Source organism: Raphanus sativus, chromosome 2 (genome assembly GCF_000801105.2).
Source record: "Raphanus sativus cultivar WK10039 chromosome 2, ASM80110v3, whole genome shotgun sequence".
Classification (NCBI taxonomy): Eukaryota; Viridiplantae; Streptophyta; class Magnoliopsida; order Brassicales; family Brassicaceae; genus Raphanus; species Raphanus sativus.
The window spans coordinates 32,206,514-32,225,695 of record NC_079512.1 but is presented as its reverse complement, the minus strand read 5'-3'; the positions used below and the strand labels follow the sequence as shown (position 1 = coordinate 32,225,695).

At 36.5% G+C, this 19,182-nt stretch overlaps 6 protein-coding genes across 8 annotated transcripts in view; 4 read left to right on the top strand and 2 right to left on the bottom strand.

Annotated features, from left to right (window-relative positions):
- The window catches only part of LOC108842100 (glutathione S-transferase T3-like), a 101,667-nt gene extending 83,715 nt beyond the window's left edge, over positions 1–17,952 (top strand). Inside the window, exon 4 of the transcript XR_008942676.1 lies at positions 17,943–17,952. The gene's annotated coding sequence lies outside the window, so the exon portion shown is untranslated. The remainder of the gene's footprint in view (positions 1–17,942) is intronic.
- LOC108841157 (uncharacterized) lies at positions 2,159–2,746 on the bottom strand. Its single transcript, XM_018613944.2, has one exon. It carries the CDS (start codon positions 2,655–2,657, stop codon positions 2,304–2,306), a length of 354 nt encoding a protein of 117 aa, XP_018469446.1. The 5' UTR covers positions 2,658–2,746; the 3' UTR covers positions 2,159–2,303.
- On the top strand, positions 5,205–8,194 carry LOC108822472 (proteinaceous RNase P 3). The gene is made up of 7 exons (XM_018595566.2): positions 5,205–5,527; positions 5,870–6,953; positions 7,034–7,135; positions 7,217–7,395; positions 7,484–7,604; positions 7,688–7,756; positions 7,878–8,194. Exons 1-7 carry the CDS (start codon positions 5,424–5,426, stop codon positions 7,968–7,970), a joined length of 1,752 nt encoding a protein of 583 aa, XP_018451068.2. The 5' UTR covers positions 5,205–5,423; the 3' UTR covers positions 7,971–8,194.
- Positions 9,757–11,414, top strand: LOC108840543 (uncharacterized). Of its 2 annotated transcripts, none has more exons than XM_018613373.2 (2): positions 9,757–9,842; positions 10,431–11,414. In XM_018613373.2, exon 2 carries the CDS (start codon positions 10,435–10,437, stop codon positions 11,251–11,253), a length of 819 nt encoding a protein of 272 aa, XP_018468875.2. In that variant the 5' UTR covers positions 9,757–9,842; positions 10,431–10,434; the 3' UTR covers positions 11,254–11,414. The 2 variants fall into 2 exon arrangements, with proteins under 2 accessions (XP_018468875.2, XP_018468876.2); XM_018613374.2 differs by having other exon boundaries at positions 9,785–9,842; positions 10,434–11,414.
- On the bottom strand, positions 11,772–19,160 carry LOC108843310 (pentatricopeptide repeat-containing protein At4g21880, mitochondrial). 2 transcript variants are annotated; one of them, XR_008942674.1, is made up of 19 exons: positions 18,831–19,160; positions 18,675–18,755; positions 18,545–18,592; positions 17,841–18,440; positions 17,567–17,746; positions 17,369–17,430; positions 16,681–16,788; positions 16,483–16,596; positions 16,287–16,382; positions 16,053–16,151; positions 15,685–15,804; positions 15,502–15,606; positions 15,246–15,410; positions 15,038–15,165; positions 14,868–14,946; positions 14,520–14,737; positions 14,173–14,373; positions 13,806–14,069; positions 11,772–13,728 (listed from the first exon to the last, which is right to left on the bottom strand). XR_008942674.1 is itself a non-coding variant. In XM_018616482.2 (17 exons), exons 1-17 carry the CDS (start codon positions 19,054–19,056, stop codon positions 14,196–14,198), a joined length of 2,607 nt encoding a protein of 868 aa, XP_018471984.2. In that variant the 5' UTR covers positions 19,057–19,160; the 3' UTR covers positions 14,085–14,195. The 2 variants fall into 2 exon arrangements, 1 of the variants encoding a protein (XP_018471984.2); XM_018616482.2 differs by lacking the exons at positions 11,772–13,728; positions 13,806–14,069 and having other exon boundaries at positions 14,085–14,373.
- On the top strand, positions 12,180–14,087 carry LOC108843312 (uncharacterized). The gene has a single exon (XM_018616483.2). The coding sequence runs from the start codon at positions 12,180–12,182 to the stop codon at positions 14,085–14,087; it is 1,908 nt and encodes a 635-aa protein (XP_018471985.2).
- Positions 19,161–19,182: the final 22 nt, after the last annotated feature.

Sequence of the window (19,182 nt, the reverse complement as noted above, 5' to 3'; positions counted from 1 at the left end):
CAAAAATAGTTAAATATATATTGATTCTCTATCCAAATATTCAAAGAAAATCAATATATATGTTAAATTTAGGTATTTTGACATATTTGTTATTAAATTTATATGTAATATATTATCTTTTTTATAGATTTTGAAAATTTAAAGTATATAATGGATTTTAAAATTTTAAAAATAATTTGAATGGGTTATCCGAATCCGAACCGAACCCGCAAAGATCTGAACCGAACCCGAACCGACATTTATAAATACCCGAATGTGGCTGAAATCTTTGACCCCAAAAACCCGAGACCCGAATAGACTGAACCGAAACCCGAATGGGTACCCGAACGCCCACCCCTATTTATTACTTTGGTGATAATATTCAATTATCTTTTGATGTAATACTAACTTGAACATCAACGCACTTCCATGCAATCTAAGACTAAATTTATTTTGTTTTAATTGTCATTTTGACATTTTTACACACATTAAGAAAGTTAAGAAATATATGTAAGTTGTTAGAGCATCTACAAGGGTTCACTCTATTTTTTACTTTAAAATAAAATGATTCTATAATAGAGATGAAGTTTGCTCCAATGGTACTCTATTTAGAGAAGAAAATAGAGTGATGAACAAAAAAATAACTTATTCTATATTTGGAGTAAACCTATTTTTTCACTCTATTATAGAGTGAGAAATAGAGTACCATTGGAGCATTTTTTACTCTAAACTTTATTTTAGAGTGAAAATAGAGCAGGGTTGGAGATGCTCTTACTCTCTCCATTCCTAAAAGATGATTGTTCTGGAAAAAAATTATTTCTAAAAGATGGTTGTTTTATGTTTTCTATAAAAAAATTGCAAACTTTAAGAAAATCAATTGATTTTATTGGATTACTATTGGCCAAAAATTGTTGAAAATTATAAATTATAGAAAATAATAAGTTTATTATAATGATTTAATGTGTTTTCTTAATATGTATGAAAACACTAAAAAGACTATTTTTTAAAAACAGAGGGAGTATTAATTATACCTCTCTGATAAATTGTATTTGATATAAATAAAATTATTTATAAAATCAAATGCAATTTGTAATTAATTTTCAGTTAAAAGTAAATATAATTTGTATTTGAATTATAAAGTAACATTTTTTGTGTAACAAGAAAAAAAAATTAAAATGACAGTTATTGTAAAAAAATTTAGTGGTGCAAAAAAAAAATTATGACTAATCTTTTTTTTTTGACTTGAAATTTATGATTAATCTTGATCAATTGGTTTGGATTCGGTTCAGTAATTTAGTTCGGTTATCTACAAAAACAGTATTCCATCAAGGAGACAACTGTGTTGGCGGTCGTGTGGATCGCCTTTCCTGTCAGACCTATAAACTTGAGCTAGTAGACAAACGCAGTTACAAATCGCATTCGTTTTTTGCTGTTTTCAGTTTTCACAACGTAGTTACTCACTCATAGGAGGATCCCAAGACAAATTGTAGGTGACTATTAATAACAACAGTGAAGGTCAGAGATCTAATTAATGGTTGGTGTTACAAAAAAAAAGATCTAATTAATGATCGTACTAACTAAATAGGCATTTTGTAATGAAGCTATAGTATAGTCAACTTTCTACGCAATCAAAACAATAAAATTAGTCAACGGGACGAATATGACGCTTCGTAAAGCAATAAAGCATCACCGACTTTTAATTAATTCAGAGGAAAGATTCAATGTATTGGGGCCATGTTCACAATCTTTCGGCTTATTCCACTAGTTCACACAACCATTTTCCCTTTCTCGTAACGTCATATGTATTTCTGTCTCGAGACTCTTGGCATTGCTTGGTTAGTACGAACATATATGTATGAAAGCATTCCAAGTGCTATATTATGATGGTTTAGTCCATGATAGCCTATATGTAATCTCCCACAACTAATTTATACGGATTGTAGTAGTCTAAACTATGCAAGAGATTGAAGAATAGTTTGGTCTCCGACTCAAGGAATATGGTTAGAGAATGTGCCAGTAACAGAGAAAATCTCTAAGTTAAATAGCTATCCAATCAAATTTTAATTTGCTTACAAGCGATTGGATCTTTATGGACCATAAAGTTTTAACTCATATCATAGGTTAAATTACTAAACCATATGTCATAGTATGAGAATGAAGATCATTATATTTGATAACAACCGCAAACATTCAAATAATCCACAGGATTCATATAGTTATGACTCCTAAGAAAAAGTGATAATACACCACTGATGAGGTTTTATTCAATATATATATGACATGGTATGATAGGAAAAGTAAAATATAGTCCTGAAAAAAAACATTCAAACGTGGATGGCAAAGAGAGGAGAAAGATCAGAGACATTCCGAGAAGATGCACATAAGATAAAACGCCTAAGAGATTTAAGAAAACGTGGCATAAGATCACTATATTTATTCGCCATTACACAACTCTTCCTTAGCTTCCTAAGCTTCTTGCCAATCTTCATTCTCATTCCCACCACTCTAAACGAAGACGTTCTGATCAAAATACTTCTCTTCTGTTGCCGTCTTAATGTCTCTGTGTCCGCGCGTTTGAGAATCTTTTGGATCAGAAACTGGGCTCTCCTGTGGATCATCTCACTAGCATCCTCTTTCTCTAGCTTTGCGTATTCGTTTGGAATCTTCATCATCGCCATTATTGTTTTAGAGCAAAAGCTTTGCCTTTTGTGTGGAGGACTTAGTTAAGGTAATACCATCAGGATCATTGTACATTATATAGGCACGTACTGTATGTGTGGATTTTATATTGTTTGACTATATGAACATTACATGTGGACTATCCATTATTCCAGTTGGTTCACGCACATGTACTACAACAAGTTTATATTATAACTAGCTAGGTGATAAATAATTTCGAAGAAAGCTAAAATTGTAAGTTTCATATATTAATTACAATTTTGGACAGTTTAAAAGTCATAAATTAGTAAGTTTGTTAGCCATATTTTTCTCATATTTATTTGTTTATTGATTAAAAATGCTATAATCTCTTAGGACTTGAATAAAAATTCAACTTTAATTTACAAGCTGAATGTTTTCCAATAGGTTAATAAAACAGCTAAATCTGTAAACAATTAACTAGATGTAAACCAACTTTAGTGTACAAGTTGCCTGTTTTTCAATTAGTTATTTTTAAATAGTTAAATTTTGTAAACAATTACTTGATGCATGTGAAAACAAAGGGGCAAAGGGCCATAGTGAAATCTTAAGTATTTTACTTTTGACAAAGAAATCTTAAGTATTTTATATTATTTAAGTTTCAGCAAAGTATCTAATTAAATTTTTAGAAATCAACCCGAAATCAACAGCTATATGTTTCGAATATTTTTTTTCAAAAATGTGATGTATTTGAAAATAAAAATTAACATATATATTTTTGTTAACTTTAACATACATATATATACGGCATTATGTAATTCATCATATGTATGGTAATATATTGGATCATAATTTGTAATATTTTGTCTCACGGCGTATCAATACTAGTGTGTGCTGGGATGGTTTTTGGCCGCTAGAGAAGAAAGACAATGCATGTCACCTTGAAATCAAATGGCCTTTGGATTTGGAGAAACCAAAAAATCCTTTATAGAGCTCTAAAGAACACAAACACCTTGCTAACAAACGTCAAACACTTATGGAGTCTAAAGAACGGCATATTCGTTTTTGGTGAGCCTAACTCTTAAGACTGTCACACTTCTTACTCTAGACAGATATACGCAATGTTCTCGGTTTTTACAAAAAATGTTATATTTTGAACTAGACTAATATACATCATAACTCTTACAAATAATACAGGTTTTTCAATTCATTACTAGACTAATATACATCATAAGTTTTACAAATAATACAGTTTTTTTTAATTCATTATGATATATATTTATTTTGAAAAAAAAAGTTATATGTTTTTGTATTAAGCCACAAATACTTTTCAAATTGCTTTTCAAAAAAAAAAGCCACAAATAATAGTTTATTTTGGGGGTCAAATGCTGGTGAATTATATCTTCTCTACTCTCTCTTCAGTTCTCTCTGCCTTCTCTCTAGAATTTCCTAAAAGTTCCTCTGTGCACTGGTTCCGGCTGCTTCCACAGAACCGGAGTCGGGTTTCGTTTTCTCTTTTCTTTGGTTTGTCTTGATTTTCCTTTTCATCGGCGGTTTGCATGTTGATTTTGATGGTGCTTCATGGTCACGGATAAGCAAGATCAAAGGTTGGAGTTTGTCTTCAAGTTGCATGCACCTTATCTCCTTTGCTGATGTCTTTGGCTGCTCTCCGTTTCGATCTTCCATCCGTTTTGCTTCTCAAAACTGATGCTTGAATGGTTTGTGGTGATTCGCTCCCTGTCTTCATCTCAGAGATCTGATCAAGCCCTCGTATCTCACAAAGCTTCTTTCTTGGTGTTTGCATGTTTGCATTTCGCTCTTCAGCTTCCTTGGCGTTTGCATGTCGCTCCTCAATTGAGTTTGACTCCGCCATTAAATTTCGCCGTATCCGGTTTCAAATAAGAACAAAGTGTTCTGTTCTCCGAATTGAAGCTTAGGTTTTCTTGTGTCAATTTGCTACGCTTATCCACTATGGAAGGTTTCAAGTTCTTCATCAAAGATTTCTATTGGAGTTGGTGTTAGGCCTGCGACTTCGGTTTTCCAAAACCGAACCGAACCGAACCATCGGTTTTCGGTTAACCGAAGTTTTAAAAAAAAAATCCGAAATAAACCGAATGAAATTTCGGTTCGGTTCGGTTATCGGTTTTTTTCGGTTTTCAAATTTATTTCCGGAAATAACCGATTTTAAAAAATTTCGGTTAATTTTGGTATAGTTTTTCCAAAATATTCGGATATTTTCGGTTAAAGTCGGTTATTTCGGATAGTTTCGGTTATTTTGGGTTATTCGGTTATTTTCGGTTATTTTCGGTTATTATCGGTTATTTTTGGTTTTTACAATTTTTAATTTTTTAAAAAAAAATCGAAAACCGAACCGAACCGAACCGATAACCGAATTAATTTTCAAACCCATACCGAATTGAACAGAATTGAAAACCGAACCGAACCGAAAACCGAAAAAAACTGGTTCGGTCCGGTTCAGCCCATTCGGTTCGGACAAAAATCGCAGGCCTAGTTGGTGTACTTCACTTTGGAGCTTTCTTCTTCTTCATTTTGTTGGTTCTAAGTCTTGCGTTAGCTAGTTATCTCAATCATCATGCATGTTTCTCTTGTTAAAGGCTCTGTATCCGGAGAACTCTGTTTCTGCCGACTTACTTTCAGGGGAAATTTATTTTCGCCCGGCTTTGTTGTATGATCCATGTTTCTCTAAATCTAAATCGATATAATCATGTTTAGAGTGAAAAAAAAAAAGTTTATTTTGGGGGTGTGTTTGAACGATAGAAAAATAATATTACCAAAGTTCGAAAACTATGAAATTAAATAAACCTCCACTGCCTTCTTCATCCTTGCTCTGCGCCGCGCCTCGTTCCCTCTCCGATACTCCTCCCTCGCCCTATAGCATCTTTCCTCGCAGGTTAGCTTCCTAATAAACCAATATGCCCTGTGGTTGCATTGCATCTCAAGACCTTAACTTTTTGCTTTTATCTCTTCACGGTTTGTGCCAATCTCAGCAGTACAGAGATTGATAAGCCCTAGTTGTCCCCCTTCAACCATTAGAAACTTTTAACCTAGATTCCCCAGAAACCCAATCTAAACTAGCCCTGAGTGTTTATGTATATAATCTTCAGTTTCTTGTTTCTGATAAATCTAGAGTACCCTCTCTGAGTCTGTTCTTCTTAGGGTCAATCTACGTGTAAAGGTTGATATTTTGTTTGTTTCTGCTCACTCAAAGTTGAGATCTTTTTGGTCTAATCAGGGCAAAGGTTTCATCCTCCACTTTCGCCAATGCAAAGCTTGTAACTTTGAAGTCTTGTGCAGCTAAGTTTCACCTCTGTTCTTCCATGGCCACCTCTGATCAGCACCGCTCTCGCCACCGAGACGAAAGCCCTACAAAACCAAACAAGAAGATGAAGAAGAAGGCAAGCCACAACCAAGAAAAGAGCCTCCTTATCAGTCTCCATTCATGTTCCAAGCACAAAGACCTCTCAGCTGCGTTAGCTCTTTACGATGCAGCCATCGGTTCCGGGGACGTCAGACTCAGCCAGCAACACTATCAGTCCCTTCTTTACCTCTGCTCCGCTTCCCTCGGCGACCCGTCTCTTCAAACCCTTGCCATTGACCGTGGCTACCAGGTTTTTCAACGTATGGTTGGTTCCGGGGCTAGTCCTAACGAAGCATCTGTCACTTCGGTGGCCAGACTGGCTGCTGCCAAGGGTGACGGTGATTACGCTTTCAAGGTTGTCAAAGACATTGTTGCTGTTGGAGGCGTATCAGTCCCACGTCTGAGGACTTATTCTCCGGCTCTGCTCTGTTTCTGTGAGAGATTGGAGGCTGAGAAGTGTTACGAAGTTGAAGAGCACATGGATGCTTCAGGTATCGCGTTGGAGGAGGTGGAGATCTCTGCTTTGCTTAAGGTAAGCGTTGCCACGGGAAGAGAGAGCAAGGTTTATAGATATTTGCATAAACTAAGGGAATGCGTTGGGTTTGTTAGTGAGGAAACTTCAAAAGTTATCGAGGAATGGTTCTGTAGTGAGAAAGCTAGCGAGGTTGGCAGAGATAGTGGGGGGAATGGTTCTGACATTGAGTTGCTTAGAGCAGCTGCTTTGAAGAATGGGGGTGGGTGGCATGGTCTTGGGTGGGTTGGGGAAGGCAAATGGATTGTGAAGAAGGGTAATGCTAGCCCTGATGGAGAATGTTTGAGCTGCGGTGAGCGTTTGGCTTGTGTAGATACCAATGAGGAAGAGACTGAGAATTTTGTAAATTCTTTGGTGGCTTTGGCTGTGGAGAGGAAGGCGAAGATGAACTCTTGTGAGCCAATGGAGGACTTCAGTGAGTTTCAGGTTAGAGAGAAACTAAAATTTTCTATCTGTACTGAACAAGAAGATGTACATTTTTGCAAATTGTTGTAACCGTTTGGCAGGAGTGGCTTGAAAAGCATGGAGACTATGAAGCTATACTAGATGGAGCAAACATTGGGCTCTACCAACAAAATTTTGTAGATGGTGGTTTCAGTCTACCACAGGTCTCTTCAAATTTTCTTCCTTTGCATATTTGTTTCTAAATACATTCAGGTGAATACTGACACAATGGTACAAAAGAGCAGCTTGAAGCTGTAGTGAAGGAACTTTACAATAAAAGTGGCAACAAAAAATGGCCGCTGATTCTCTTGCACAAGAAACGGGTCAATGCGCTTTTAGAAAACGCTAATCACCGGAATGTGGTGGAGGAGTGGATTGATAATAATGTCCTATACACGACTCCACCAGGTTCCAATGATGATTGGTATGTGTACTTGTCTTAAGCTTCTTTTACAAACCTCACTAAAATCATTAATTTTTTTATTTGATCAATCTTTGGTTGTTTATTTCAGGTATTGGCTCTACGCTGCTGCTAAACTCAAGTGCTTGCTTGTGACTAATGATGAGATGAGAGATCACATTTTTGAACTATTAAGTACCAGTTTTTTCCAAAAATGGAAACAAAGGCATCAGGTAACTACTATATCAAGTTATATGCTTTCTTGACATTAAACCGGTATGGAAAAGGTAAGTTTCTGGTTTATGATATGGTTCAGGTTCGGTATACATTTGTGAAAGGAAGTCTAAAGCTTGAAATGCCACCTCCTTTCTCGGTTGTGATCCAGGTTTGTTTCTACAACCTCAAGTCAGATTTGTGTGTTTCTTCTTTTGTATGAAATGGCTTCTTGTTGTTGTTGAGAGACATGATGAATCTATGATTATTATTTTGTATATTCTTTTATTCAGGAATCGGAGAAAGGTTCATGGCACGTTCCGATCACGTGCCAAGACGGTGAGGTTTCTTTAAGAAACTGGATATGCGTTACGAGACGGAGTTGATAGAGAGATTCACTCGATGTTGTTGTATTTTTTTTTGCTATTATTTGTATACGTCAGCATCATTTTGACCATGCAAACAAGCAGAACCTTTTGTCTTATTTTTAAGAGTAGTTTCTCTTACGTGTTAAGTTCAAACCGTTACGAACCAAAACCAAACTGGTGTAAGTTTGTAGTTGTGAGTCCGGAAAAAGATGCTAAAAGTTAAATATAGGTTTTTGACATTATCGGTTGATAAAAAAAAGGGTTTTTTGACATTATCTTCCCTTTTTGTGTTGTAAAAAATAATGTTTTATAATAAAAGATTGTTTTATTTCAATAATTAACTCCATAAGTTATATGACTTTCTAGATTGACCCGTACTAAAGACGTAACGATCTGGGCACTATCTTGGAGAAAGACTTGGTGAAATAGACATGTCTGTGAAAATGCGGACTATCTGCACCTAGACAGAAAGATCCTATAAAGCTTCACTGTTCTTTGAGATTGGCTTTGGATTTTTCCTGCGCAGTTTAGGTGGAAGGCGAAAAAAGCCTTTTTCCCGGGGGGAGGGGGGGGGAGGCGAGCCATGAGTGAGATACCATTCTAGAAGAAGTTTTAAGAAAAAACAACTTTGTAGTTTTAAAATTTTAGTAAATATGTGAACTATATAGAAAATTAAAGTGAAACCGAGTTATTTGTCACGAACTTGCTATAATTAGAACACGTGGTCTTTGCACCATTCTTTGTTGTGGAAACTAAATTTTATACTGAAATTTGGGCAGCACCTACAAAAAAGGGCTTATTTGTGAAAACAAAGAAAAAAAAATAGTTTTGTAGAGAGAAGATAGAAAGAGAAAGGAAGAGAAAAAAGGAGAGAGTATGTAATTTTAATTAAATAATGAATTATGATTTTCTGTTTGTTATTATGTGTAATTTCCGAAGAAAAAATATATCTTTTGGAGAGAAATCAGAGAGAAATATGGATGTTTTAGAGAGAAGTTCGAACTTATGGAAATGTTTTTTTATTGATTTCTGAATGAATTTACAATAAAACTTCACTTCTTTATATGCACATTCTATTTTTAGTGGACGGTGAAGATCAAACGGAATCAACGATTAAGATTTTATAAAAGTAACTTAACCTTTAAGTATTTCATTTGTAAGTTATTCTATAAATTTCCATACACTTTTATGTTAACTATTCTATATTTACGATAATTTACATAAAACTTAAGGTTTAAGAAAGTATTAAGTAAGATTGGCTTAAACTTCCTTGGTTTGATCATAGGACTTGATATATTTATGCGTGCTAAAATAAATAGTATAAATTAAATTCCAGTTTTTATAATTTTTTACAAATTTATTTTTTAATCAAATTAATTAGAAACTTAAATTGAGCTTGTTTAACTACTAACACATTTTGAAGTAGTAGATTAAAATTATTAAAAAGTCAAAAAACTAAAAATAGCACTTTAAAAATAAATCAAAACCAAATTTATATCGATATCAAGTCAACTTTTTATGAAACAATTAATATGTGATATCTCTAAAAAGAATTGATGCTTTCTAGTCAATCCATATTTTGGCATTATTTAATAAGATTTTTGCATTCATGATTTTGCCAACCTGTTTAGTTGTTAAAAATATTTTTGAAATATTAGTCAAACAAAAGAATTATATATTAGTAACCAAATTAAGTAAAATACTTTTTGAGCATTGAAGTCATTTAATTAAATGTAGACAAAAAAATAAATATTAATGAAAAAGCCTATTACAAGCCCATAAAAAGTTGCTTATAAATTGGAAGGAGAAGGTAAACCAAACACCACAAGAAAGAAAAACTTGAAGAAAATAGTTCAATCCTTATCAGCATTTCTGAACCAAAATTTTCTGGTATTTCTCTTGTTTAATCATACAAAAGTTGATCTGTTTCCTTTTTAATATATTCTTCTCTGTTTAGTGTTTCTAACCTTCGTTTCATTTTTGTTATATTTTGTTATCCTGATCTTTTTTTCATATATACCGTATCGGCCGATCCGATGAGTTCTTGGAGAAATTATTATTCTAAATAGAATACATCGATCTATTGACTATTAAGTTTCTACTATAATTCTGATTAGTTAAATGATGAATAAATAACAATTAGATTGAATCAGTCTGAAACCTATCGAATATTTTGTAGATTTGCCATGTAAATAATCCACACTTGTCTTTGTTCAATAGAATTTTGTGTTTGATTCCTTAAAAAAAAATGAATGTTAAACTTCTTCATCCTTTTTTTTTTGAACAACAGAATTTTGTGTTTGATTCCTTTAAAAAAAATGAATGTTAAACTTCTTCATCCAAAAAATCTTTTTTACAATGAATGCTTGTATAGTTTGAAATAAAAATTAAATACAGTGGAAACCATTAGAGAAACTTTGTAGAATGGAACTCTGTGTTTGATCTATTTACTCATTTGTTTGTTGTTGATGTTCTCAGCAGAATGAATCCATTGAATCTAGCCACCACAAGCTCACCACCTCCTGTTGCTAACGATGTCTTGGCGAAGCGAAAGAGAGGTCGTCCGCGCAAAGATGAAACCACAACACAGCCTCAACAAGGAAACGTTAACCTGGTTGGTAAGAGGGTTTCAGGTGTGGTCACAGGATCTTTCGACGCGGGGTACATACTCAGTGTCGAGGTGAAAGACAGTGACGCGAAACTGAGAGGTATCGTGTTCGCCCCGGGGAAAGTCACTCGGGTAACTCATGAAAACGACGTGGCTCCTCGTGTTAAAATGTTCGCAAAAGAAGAAATCAAGAACCAAACTGATGTGATCCCTCCTAATGATCAACCAACGAAAGATGTGGAGATCTCTGAGTCTGCTCGACCGTTGTCTCTAGTGCCGTATCAGAGCGATGACGAAGAACCCAAGGAAGCTGTGGTGGAGGAGGAGGAAGATGGAGAAGCTGCGACTCCTCTGCTGGAGTTTTTCCCAACTCCGGAGACAACGATGGTGACACCTCAACAGACTCTCGTCTTGGCGCAGAAAGAGTCTACAGAGCAACAGAAACCTCCTGGTGAGGCTTGTGGGTTTGGTGTTAAGGAGCCTGTTGGTCCGGTAGAGAAAGTGCCGCAGGAGCTTAGGCTAGAGCTTGGTAACAAGATGATAATGAGTGGAGACAGCAACGACAACAAAAGTGGGACAGATCCTATAAGCTCTGTGTCCAAGAGTGGCTTGACCATAGCGAACCTTTTTGAAGGAGAAGGCAAGAAGGTTGACAATGCCATGAAAGAAGAAGCAGATCCATCAGTTCAGTAGTTAACAAAATGAACACCGTTCGGTTATTTTATACTTTTCAGACTCTCCATTGCATTTTTATGTCTTCTCTTGTTTCCAGTTGTTTGCTTAAAACACTTTGTGTTCAGTGTTTGTTGTAAAACTATTTCTTCTTCTGGTTATTCAAGATTTTGTTTCTTTTAGATTCTAACAAGGATACCACAAAGTAACTAATAGCATTTTAGGATATCTAGATAACTAAAGTGATCATTAAAATATCTTACACTGGGTAATTTTGAATGTGAAATTTTAATATTTTTAATAATTTATAATCATTTAAAAAAATTAAAATCATAGATAAAATGCGACTGTCACAAAACGCGTTATATTTTTCTTTGATCAAACAAATTATATACATTTTAGTAATAACACCATCGTAGATAAAATGTTGTAATGTTTATCAAATAGTATATTAGGAATCAGCAGATATTATCATGTCTAATGTACAACTTCCATAAAAGATGATTTAATAACAATTATGCACAAACTAACAGAAAAGATTAACATAAAACATTTAGCATCAAATAAATCTTTGTAAAACAACATGGGATGGTGCAAATATAATTGTCGGCTAAAGTAATAGTTCTCTGAAAAGAATTTTGATGACGTAGCATCAGATGTCAATTATGAAGTATTACTCTTTATTGTATGACATCTATGGTATAACACCTCTTATCTTAAGAAAATTAAATATGCATAGATACTGCTTTTTACTTTTGTTTTGTCGGTTGAGGCATGACCGTTTTAACTGCTCAAGACCATAGTTTGCCATCTTCTAGAATTCAAATTCATCTGAAATTTTTGTTTTTCTCTGCTTTGCTTTTAGAAACTGAACAACTCTATTGAACAGAGCTCCTTCTTCACTCAGATCTGACTTCTCTTTTGGGACGAAAGTTAAAGTTAGAAGAATGGATTTGCATTTGAAGAGCTTATTTGGTAGATTCCAGGATCAGTTCGGGTCAGGCCCTGGTCTTGGACCTGGATCAGGTGTTTGCCTCATGAAAGTTGAAGGTATATCTCCCAACGTCATCCATTCCATTTTCAGAGCTTCAGCTTCTTTATACAGAAGTGAGCCATGGAGGAGGCTCAGACCAGGTCACTTGTTCAGTGTTCGGGTTGGAAAAGACTCTGATTGGTCAGGAAAGAGACAGCCTTTCCAGTGTGTTCAGTTCATAGGAGGGGATGGTGGTGATATAGCAATCTACATGTATAGATCAATGAGCTATGCACTGAAGATGACTGATGATGATTCATGGGAAATGGTTAGAGTTCCTAATGTTGATGTTTTTAGAGTTACGTATGAGCTTGAGTCAATGATGCTTCCTTGTAACAGGAGAATGGTCAAGTCTTTGTCTTTAGAAGTTTCTGGAACTGACCGGTTTCCGGTTATCGACGTTGCTCGGTGCATGACCTCCGGTGAGCTCCAGTTCAGAAGCCCGACACTCGAAGAGCTCAGGCTGGTGTTTGCGGTAATGAAAGCTCTTACTTTGGTTCATCCTTTGCTGCTTCAAGAGGAGAAGCAAGTCCGGGGATTGCCAAGGATGATGAAGTTTTCACCTTTTATAGAGACTGTTGATGTTCAGTGGCCACCAGAGATGTTTAAAGGACATGATTTTGTTGCTGTCACGGTTTCGCATCCGCCTGGTCAATCATATGAGCAGAAGTGGAACAAAACTGCGGTAATGGCACGTGATGATGATGAACTGGAGCTAGTTTCAAGCATGACCAATCTGCAAGTTGGTCAAGGTGCAGAAGTGGGGTTAAGACGGTGCACAATGTGTGACAAAGCTGTTCATAGAGATGAGTCTGTTTGTTGTAGCCATTGCAGTGCAACCATCTACTGTGGTTCAGACTGTGAGAAACGGCACTGGCGAGAGATGCACCGGAGTGTTTGTAATCTCTATGAAGCTATGATGGGTAGAGAAGAAGAGCTCAAGATGAAGATCTTCACTTTCTCGTGCTATGCTGAAAACCCATGTGTATGGCTTGAATCTTTGGGTGTCCACAAAAAGGGAATGTGGAGAGGACAATGCAGTTGCTATTCTCAGCGTCCTTTTGGGCTCTTACATGTCTCTTCCTCAGATGATGACTCATGGGGAGGGCTCCAGGACGGTGATTATCCACAGGATTTACCAATTCAGAATCTGAACAACGGGCGTTCACAGGGTATGATTTTCTTGTCAGATTGGTCAGATTACTATGATGTTAGGTGTCTACCACCATCAAGCCCTGTTTCTGATATTCTCTCCTACCCTTTAACGCTTTACCACATATTAACAACACTAAGCACCCATTCCACGAACCTGTTGCTCAAAGGGAAAGAAGTGACTGTCCATTACTTAGGTCCAGAACGAGAACTCGACTGGATTAAAGCATTTGCGGAGATCAGTCACTTACTTAACGGTATAGGAACCGTGCAGATCATAATGGTTGGACCTGAAGTTCCATCTGACTTATCTGGTACAATAGCAACAAACAACAGCAGAGTCAAGGTGAGCTTTGTGAAAGGCTTGTATCAGGACGAGGTAACATACCTGGCATCACCAGACATCGTTGTCGCCTTGAACTGTGACCTGGACAGGTACTCAAGCTGGCCAGGAGCAGTTGAGGCAGTGAACAATCTGCGCATCCCAGGTTTCTTCACTGATAAGACAGAAGATGCTTGCGGCAATGCAAAGGCGGTTTTGCGTAATGCAGGGCTGAATATATCTCACCCAGTTGCTCCTAACCCTTTCCGCTCACCTGTAAGGACTTGTGCAGAGTCCAGTAATCTTCCATGTTACAGCAACGGCTTCATCCTTGGGGTGAATACATAAAAAACTGTAAGTGTTGCAATTAAAAAAAAAACTCAGCCATTCTAGTGGCAAATTGTGATCATTCCTGTACAACAACATCTCGTACAATTGGGGCTGTAACTGATGATCCTACTTTGCTTGGCAAGATAATCGTTTCCTTTTTGGCATTTTCTTTTTTGGTTTTGGAGTAAATACAACACGGCTTTCTTTGATTATACATCTAACATCTCTGTCATCATTAGGAATCATGGAATCTATTTCTTTTGCACTTTTTGAATCTCCTGCAGCCACTAGCACCTGATACATCCTGTAAGACCATAAAACCAAGAACCCCATTACACAAAACTCCTTTACCGGAAGAAATTTTCTACTAAGATAAAACCACTCTCTTGGATACGACTGATTATTCAAATAGAGAAGGATTTTTATAAGAAGAGATAAAAGAGCACTTGCCTTAGATAGTTGAGGACATTGTAAGGGAGTTCTGCAAATTGGTACTCTTGCCATACCAGTAGAGCGGTCTGCTTATCCTTGGCATTGACACAAGCATGTTGAAGAAAATCTAGACATTTTCTTGAAGGACATAACCCTAGCTCTTCCTTCATAAAGCTCAACAAGTCCAGCCCCAGCTTCACATCACTAGGCTCTGTTTCTGCTATTGACCTAAACACCTGATTTCAACAATAAGATGCATAGACTTATTCAGGATACATGCCATAGTTATAGTATACTAATTGGGAATAAGATCAAGTGAAGAGCTTGCAAAGTTTGTTAAAACGTATGAGAGGAATATATTCGGACCTCTTCCAACCAATATTCCACAGCGATGTCATCCTTGGACAAATCGTTCTTCGTCTCCTTCAACAAATCAAGAATATAGCTACACAAAAGAACTTTGGATGAAGCGTACGATAACAACGATGGTGGGAGTACATGTGAACTAAAAATAGAGCACGCATAATCCATTTTACCTCGACTTATTGTTGCGGACAGCAAACACGACAATTTTGAAGAGACCATCTATCAAATATTTAGAATCATGCAGCTGATGAGCGAGTTTAGCCAACGTTGTCAACTCTTCGTTTGAATCAGCATGATCCTACAGAAAAATAATTTGAGGTCTAGTTCACTATTAATCGGCTAATATGAGCAAAACATATGACTATAGTATAAACTTACTATAAGAGTTATAACAGTTTTTGGATCTACGTGGCAGCCAGCTTCCTTCATTTCTTCATAAATACTCAAGGCATCAGTTATATTGCCATTTGATGCCAGAGCATGTATAAGAACACTTTTCAGCTCATTGTGATCCTTAGTCGGTACTTCTTGGTCCATGAGCACCTAATGTAAGAACAAAGATTGCAATCTTACACTAATTTATGAATATAATCATTTGGGAACTTCTAAAAGAACATATAACACGCGTGCCTACCTGTTTTGCCTTTTCAAACTGTCGGCATGATGCATATGCTTTTATAAGGGACATGTAAATTTGCTTACTGGCTTGAACTCCTGCTTGCTTCATCTCCTTATAATACTTTGAACAAGAATAAAAAAAAGAAACATATTTATATATTCCTCATATATGTATATGTACCAGGTGCAATTTGATTACCTCCGCAATAGCCTCCTCCTGGTCGCAATAGTTTATTAAATAGCTAAACGTCACAGAATCAGGTTTAACTTCAGCTTCTTTCATTTCCTTGAGGACCATTAAGGCCTTGTCCACATTTTTCTTCAAAATCATACAAAAACCTCACTCAAAAACAACTCAAGAGACCATAAGGAGCACACAGTAGGTATAGAGTTTCAGAGATAAAAGCCATGCTCTTAAGATATATCAATTGTTTTAGAGTAGCTACCTGCCTAACAAGAATACATTATTACTACAATGGAAATTATATACAAGACATGCTTCTTTGTGTGTTGCACCAATCTCGGTGAAAGGAGAATGATTGAAAAGAGAGCATAGGATATAGTTACCTCCCGGAAATATCCTGCCATAATAGAATTGTACATGCTAGAGTTGGGAGCCAAATTAAAATTCTTCAAATTACCAAGCATATTATATGCACCTTCAAACTGCACAAAACCGAGAGGTTCAGTAAACATTGTATCTGTGAGAAACATCAGATTCATACTCAATTTTCTAGCGTTTATGAAATAAAGTTCACGAGGGATAGCAACTGAAGCTGATAAAGTTAGAAACGAAATTACATCTTTGATTCTTATGCACAAACTTATCGATCTCCTGAAAGTCTCGCTGTTTGGCTTGACACACTTGTTGCCCATTATCGAATGGATTGTTTGTACCTGCGAACATGAGTATGAGAAAGACATGTTGGTGATCTCTCAAGAGCATACCACTGACCAGCCTAATTAGCTATTCTATTGGATGTAGGGAGGTCGGTACCAAATCAAACTCAAGAATCTGACCAATGGCATCTAATAATGAATGTAGGATGTCTGCCGATATTTCGAGACCTGCTTCACACATATTTTCAACTACATCAAGAGCAGTGGCCACCTATGACACAAAGAACTTATCATTAGTCAACTATGAAAGGGTACCAAAAATGAAAGTTGAAACAAACAGAAACGTTACAAATACCTCATTCGAGCCACAAAGATGATTAACGAGCTTCTCATAGGATGAAGATGAAGGCACAATATCTAGTTCTTCATGCAACTTGTTAAATTTCAAAATGGTATCCTCTACCTTCAGTCACCAAAAATATGTAAGAACATGAATGGTTAAGAGCAAAGGGTTATCTTGAAAAGAACCTTTAACGACTTAGTGCTACTTGATAGAGGTGAGTAAATTTTATCTCAGTTTCTGTATATGGACTCTCCTACAATTTCCAAACAAAGTTATTTACTTACTGTAATTTCTACATAGAAAAAGGCATAGAAATTCTAAACATATACTGGATAGTTATCGAACACTGGACAAGTTTGTAGTATACCTAACATGAAAAGTCATGTCAAGACCTAGATGATTGTAAAATTCATATCCAAATAGAGTATGATTTATGATTCTCGAACCAATTTGTTTGTATGTGGTCAGCACCAGTTAAGAAACCTAAGAAGATAGAATATTTCGATGAATCAAGGATAGATAGAATGGTTAGTAAGCAGCCTTACGTTTTTCACAAGGAGATTGGATTCAAATTAAGTAACATACCCTAAAGGTATCTATTTCAGTACTAATTAACATTGTCCATCAACCAAAATCGCAAAACTAATGTTTAACAAGATACAAATATTCTAGAAACAAAACAAGGAAAAAAAAAATTCACCGTGGAGTTTGGGATGCATGATGCATAGCTAAATATAAGATTTGAAACTGTCTCCACTTCACCTGGAAACGGTAAGAAACCATGTTACAATGCTACAAAAATGCTCACAAGAGATTTAACATTGCTACTATATAATGAGTCACCAGCGAGTAAACAACACCAGGTTATTTCAATTGATTAATATACATTTTTTTTTACCTGAGTCTCTTAGTCGCCAAATTAATTTCAGTGCAACACACTCCAATAGCGATTTTCCAAGGTATTCAAATACGCTTTTCAACACTTCCGGTGAAGAAACTTTTGTTATGTCGACAATCTCTAAAAGCTTCTGAAGATTTTCCTTTCTGTCTTTCTCACACAGTGCAACCAAATGATATTCTGTTTCATCAACCAAAAAAAAAGTTACTTTCAGAGCAAGGCAAAAATAAATACCAGAGTTCCAAAATAACACCGCGTTATGTCATGGCAATACCTTGTAGGACTGATAAACTTATCCCCCCACTATCATCAACTGTATTACAAAGTTCATGGATCTTCTCTTCGTCGTCAACTTGGATCCAAAGAAGCATCTCATAGTAGACAAGCTTCTCAACAGACTCAGGACTTGCCTCCCTAATGAACTCTTTAAAAATCTGAAACTCCTCCACCATCTCCATATCAACCAAGTACCTAAAAAACGGCCCGTAAGTCCCTTCCTTTATAGAGAACCCTCCTTGCCTCATCTCTTTCAGATACTCGATAGCTTTCCCAACTTGATCAAGCACATACTCCGCGTCATTGCTCCTCCTCGCGTTTCCCACACAGAGCTGAATCCTAGCGTTATACTCTCTTTCACCCGCTTCTTTCCCCATTTTAAACAACACCTCGAACGTAGTCTCTTGGCCCAGCTTCCGAGCGCATCCCTTGGAGAGCTTCTTCATAAGCTGCGACTGGTTTTTCTTGAAAGTCTCGAACTGCAACCTCCCACGCGCCACGTGCTGTTTCTTCGTCGATGGAGGGAGTTTCCCAGAGAGGAAAGCTGAGAGCTCCAGTGTCTTCTTCTTGGAAGAAGAAGTTCTTTCCCTAGATTCAACTGAAACAATCATTCAGTGCATAGAAAAGGTATCAACTTGATTACACACAGAAACCATTCATCAACATTTACTCATAAAGAACCAAAAGATAAAGTACACACACCACCGAAGCCAGAAGAGACTAGACCAGCGAGTGACGTTCCACCAGAATCTACACAAACATTTTGATGATTTTAAACCAAACTGGTGAAAATAGATCATTACAAAAACATCAGTAGAGAGGTTAGTGTTACCTTGTTGACCAGTGTAGGATGGATCTATGAAAGACTTAAGCGGCAAGAGAATGTCCGGAAATGAACCCCACGATTCCGATCCTATTTAATAAAAAAGAACACATTTTTATTTCTAAAGATGAGATTTTTAAATCCGAGATTAAGAAAAGGAGGTACCTTGAGCGATAAAATCCATCTCAGGAGACTCTCCGGCGACGGCTTCGGCGGTACTGGCGGCGTCTGGAGGTTTTTTACCGGCGTTTCTCATCGCTACGCGGAAGATGGAGCTAAGTTTGCGTTTCGCTTTCCTTAAACCCATTTCTTCACGTAGAGAGAGTGTCGAAACGAAGATCTTAGACCTAGAGGCTAGAGAGGAGGAGATGATGATTGATGATTCATTCATTCATTAGAAGTGTGTGATTTAGAAAAACCCCTTTGATAAACCCTTCCAATGTTTCGTGTCCGAGACTAGTGGCATTTGTGTAATTGATCGCTAAAACTGAGGGTAGGTTTGAGGAAGGTTGACACA

Excerpts from the sequence above, each read along its gene's own strand:
- LOC108841157 (XM_018613944.2), bottom strand. The coding sequence starts at position 2,657 with ATGGCGATGATGAAGATTCCAAACGAATACGCAAAGCTAGAGAAAGAG.
- LOC108822472 (XM_018595566.2), top strand. The coding sequence starts at position 5,424 with ATGAAATTAAATAAACCTCCACTGCCTTCTTCATCCTTGCTCTGCGCC. Across the intron at positions 7,136-7,216 it reads GTGGTTTCAGTCTACCACAG|CTTGAAGCTGTAGTGAAGGA; the intron begins GTCTCTTCAAAT and ends ACAAAAGAGCAG. Across the intron at positions 7,605-7,687 it reads AATGGAAACAAAGGCATCAG|GTTCGGTATACATTTGTGAA; the intron begins GTAACTACTATA and ends GATATGGTTCAG.
- LOC108840543 (XM_018613373.2), top strand. The coding sequence starts at position 10,435 with ATGAATCCATTGAATCTAGCCACCACAAGCTCACCACCTCCTGTTGCT.
- LOC108843312 (XM_018616483.2), top strand. The coding sequence starts at position 12,180 with ATGGATTTGCATTTGAAGAGCTTATTTGGTAGATTCCAGGATCAGTTC.
- LOC108843310 (XM_018616482.2), bottom strand. The coding sequence starts at position 19,056 with ATGAATGAATCATCAATCATCATCTCCTCCTCTCTAGCCTCTAGGTCT. Across the intron at positions 16,597-16,680 it reads ATCTTTGTGGCTCGAATGAG|GTGGCCACTGCTCTTGATGT; the intron begins GTATTTGTAACG and ends TTTGTGTCATAG. Across the intron at positions 14,738-14,867 it reads TGGAATATTGGTTGGAAGAG|GTGTTTAGGTCAATAGCAGA; the intron begins GTCCGAATATAT and ends TGTTGAAATCAG.